The sequence below is a fragment of the Fusarium keratoplasticum genome, chromosome 1 (genome assembly GCF_025433545.1).
Source record: "Fusarium keratoplasticum isolate Fu6.1 chromosome 1, whole genome shotgun sequence".
Classification (NCBI taxonomy): Eukaryota; Fungi; Ascomycota; class Sordariomycetes; order Hypocreales; family Nectriaceae; genus Fusarium; species Fusarium keratoplasticum.
The window spans coordinates 5,024,017-5,027,993 of record NC_070529.1 but is presented as its reverse complement, the minus strand read 5'-3'; the positions used below and the strand labels follow the sequence as shown (position 1 = coordinate 5,027,993).

At 54.9% G+C, this 3,977-nt stretch overlaps 1 protein-coding gene across 1 annotated transcript; it reads right to left on the bottom strand.

Moving 5' to 3' along the window:
* Positions 1-1,954: 1,954 nt before the first annotated feature.
* Positions 1,955-3,686, bottom strand: NCS57_00148800 (uncharacterized protein; the record flags this gene model as incomplete). Its single annotated transcript, XM_053051551.1, has 3 exons — positions 1,955-2,467; positions 2,519-3,454; positions 3,549-3,686. 3 exons carry the CDS (start codon positions 3,684-3,686, stop codon positions 1,955-1,957), a joined length of 1,587 nt encoding a protein of 528 aa, XP_052920066.1.
* Between the last annotated feature and the right edge of the window lie 291 nt (positions 3,687-3,977).

The following is a 3,977-nucleotide window of genomic DNA, read 5'->3' as shown; positions in this document are numbered from 1 at the left end:
TACCAGTATCCGCTCTGGAGCCTGGACTAGGTCAGCCAAGGGCCATCCCCATCGCAAACTGTTCAACTCCCGCATCTTGCACTGCTGCAGCCTTCTCGACTGGTTTCTATTTCGGACCTTGCTTCGTCTAGCCAAGGATACAGCTCTGGGCTCCGCCGACACTACCGTTTCTCACTGCTTGCTTGACTCAACTTTGCTGATCAGTTTTTCGAATGACAAGTGCTCAAGGTGTTGCAACCTGTGATATTATTGGACTGCCAGACATAGAACCCTAAAGTTGCCCGGTCCGTCAATGCCCTGTTCTCACAGCAAGTGGGTATCTGTGTCCTTTGCTTCAATTTCATCTGCCTTCGTCCCGGTGTTAGATGCACCGAAGTCAAGAACGTTTTCTTCCGCCCCAATGTCAACTACCAGCTTCCTCGTGCCTCGGGGTCGCTTTGCCAACGGCCGAGTCTGATGCCCGAGGACCATTATGTTGCATCCCGAGGTGTGTCACGGAGGATGAACCTGATCTGTCCAGGGCGCTTCGGTGCGGTCCCGATTGTACGGCTGTCGTTTCTCACCTACATGAGTCTGGTGTGATATAATGACAACACTCGGCATTGCGTTGAAACCACTCTGCTTGGTGGCGCAGCACACGGTGTGATCCTCAGCTTCTGCATCGGAGAACTGGCTAGGACTTCCTAGGACATGGGGCACACGCAGGTGTCGCTCGCAATGCCCTTCGGCCTCTAGAATTAGTCTGCTGAGCCTTGGCCTCCTCCGCATTTGAGGGAACAATCTCACAATCCACTGTCCTATTGTGAGACGGTTTTGGCCAGCCCAACTTCCCCACAGGGCACAGGGGGGCCACGGTCATTTTGGGCAACCCACATCCGAACATTGCAGTCTACGGAACCATCTATTCCCCGGGCCATTATTCACGGCCATGAGCAAGCCCCACGACGTCCTATCTATCTGGTTCGTTCAGTGTTGCACGGGCTACGGTGCTGCACAGAACTAGAGAGGGAAAACAGGTCAAGTTACGCACAAACTCGGGCGGGCGGACGGCGCTCAACGCTTCGCAACACGCCTCAACCCTAGCATTGCCGAACTGTCAAACGGCGTGATCTGCATCGGGGGCTAAGCCTGGATCCCTGACGGCTAGGGCGTCCGTCGACGGGGCCACTAGTTTAGGCTCGAGGCAACCCCATCGAGCTTGTCTCGACACCACACCCTCCCTGCTGCGCTGGCGACAAATGGAACCCTTGCCAGCCTGACCCAGCTGCATGCAAGTTGCAGCGACAATCAAATTTACTTGAAGCGCAATTTTCCAGACTGTCGGGACCGCAGGCTTGGATAAGTCTCTCAATACGAGGTTGAGTTGTCTCACTCTCGCTCGACATGTGCCGTGCCCGCCCCCTTTCTCTGCCCCCCTGCTCTTGCACAACACGCCACTGAGTTCAGCTCTCAATCGCCAATCTGGAGGCCCCTCAACCCGTGCGTCAAGGAAATATTGACCCCAGACTTTGTACGAAGCCACTCGAGATCACTTGACTTTGCACGTGCTGCGCGGAAAAGGCGTCTGCACTGCAGTGGAGGCCCGATGAGTTTCGGAGAGTATGATGAAAGAATAGGGCTCTGCTGAGAGTGAAGACCAGGTAGACTGCCCTGGCCTTACAACCAAGATTCGAAACGATCAGAACAAGAGGCTCAACAAGCCTCAACACAGCGCAATGACTTGGAAACCCACATCAGGGTCGTCTTTAGAAGCTCTATCTAAAAGCATATTTCGGAAGGGGTATATGGAAGATTTCTCATGCATTTCGCAAACATCCAGAATGACAGGAAACATGGGTAGAAAACAAGGAGTGTGGGCTCTTCGTCGAGAAGATGAAGCAATCTAAAACGGTATCCAGCAGGGGAAAGCACTTTACCACCCGATCCCAACCTTGCGCCTTGAAGCCGCCAACCTCTAAGATCCTCTCCGTCCTCCGTACATGGCCTGCGATCCTGGACTCATTCTCATCATTGGTTGCATACGGTCATTTCTTTGTTGCATTACTCCGGGCTCCATCTTGATCTGCTGGTCCCATAGATGCATTTCCATCATGTTGTTGGGGTTTGCGGAGGCCTCGTCATCGAGCTTGAAGGGGCCATGGACTTGGTTGATAACCTCGTCCTCATGGGTGTTGTGTGAGCCAACGCTCATCATTTCGTCGTTGGTCGGGACGTCACTGTCGTCGACTCCGCGAGCGCCCGAGCGCTTTCTTGTTGACAGGGATTTGCGACGTCGTCGGATATTGGCATCGCCGTGTGACTCCATGTACAGTCCCTCCTCAAGCTTCAGGTCGTTGACGACCTTGACCTCGATATCGCTGGCGCTTAACCGCATGTTTCGGGAGCCGCCTAACTCGAAGAATGCCTCGAGGATCATCTGGTACCGGTTCTTTTCGACTCTCATCCAAGCTTCACGGAGAAGTTCCTCCTGGAGAAACAGTTAGCCATTGAATATCAGAGGGGTGCGCAGGGGACTAACATCTTTGTTGATCCAATCGATATACTTGGATCGGCCACGCTTGAACTTCATCTGCAGCATTTCCTTGCCGGGGCACTTGTGGAATCGGTCCTTGAAGTCGTTCTGGATGCTCTCCCACATGTCCTGGCCCTTTTGGTGGCGGTGCTGCCATCGCGATTCAAAGATGCAGCGCTCTTCTTCGGGACAGCTGCTCTTCAGGTTGGGTGGGACTTCTTGCCCGAAGCAGTTCTTGTGTTCGTCAAGAGGATCTTCTGCCACAATGTTCCGGGCTGCGCCAGACCTCTTGGACTGGCGCTTCTTGACGCGATTGGGGGCCTGTAAAACGCGCCGGCGGGGAGATCCAGTAACAGAGCGAGGGACATCTGCTGGCAAACCATGCAGCCCCTGGTCTTCCATGCTGGGTCGGCGTTGCTGGCGGAACTGGGAAGGGTGAGGCTCATGCAACAGAGGCGCATGGGGCATCTCGCGGTGGTGGATTCCCATGGGCATGTGTTGGCTTTCTCGCATCATCATCTGGTTCTGATGGTCGACTGGAGCTGCTACACTGAGGTAGTAGGGTTGGTTCATGGTCTGCGGTTCGGGTCCAGTCGACACACCAAAGTTACCCATGTAGGGCTCTGGCGGTCCTGGAGTTCGGCGGCCCTCGTGGACATAGTTGGGGTCAAGGAACTCTTGAGTCACTGGGGGCTGAGAAGTCATTGGCGAGCTGGTTTGGGGAGACTGGCCGTTGACGTCGAATTGGCCCGGCCACTGCTGGTGGTACATCTTGGAACTTCCCGGAGGGGTTGGCTGCTGGTTAGGAGTCGTTGGAGGAGGAGGATACTGCTGGTGTGCAATTTTAGACACCTGGTGCAGAGGAGGAGAGCCAGCAACTGAGATGGGAGTCAAGAGCGACGAATCGCACTGGCCAGGGATGCTGTTGAAGGAGGAGGAGACCTGTTTTTGGTAAAAGTCAGTCCCGTCGCCACCACAACGAGTAGGGGTGCCAGATATGGCTACTGCATATCCGTCCTTCGGAGGAAGAACTCACAGATGCGTATGGAGTCAAGTCAGGGTAGGGGGAGGCCGGCAGGGCAGCAGTCGTTGGGACAGCGTCGTGCAAGTTGGAAGCTCCCGAGAGACCATCCGAATGGGGTAGACCTGGGGCAATATACTGCTGCTCAACCATGATCAAGTGGGTATCAAGCTGGGATCTTGGACAGCTGTAGTCCAAAGTGGTCGGGTTATCAGCGGGGCTGGGGGATAGAATGCTTTTGTGAGAAGTGGTGTACAGCCGTTGGTGTCGTGGCGGCGGGTGGGAGAGTCTGTCTGAGACTGGCGCATTTATGAACAAAGACTGAGGTGTTCTGGGATGGCATCAAGCCCTAGCGAGGCAGATAGGGAAGAGGAGAGGCGAGATGGGATTCAGCCTTTCCTGGCCGCGGCCGCTTTTTGAAGACCCGGTATGTCCAGAGATGGA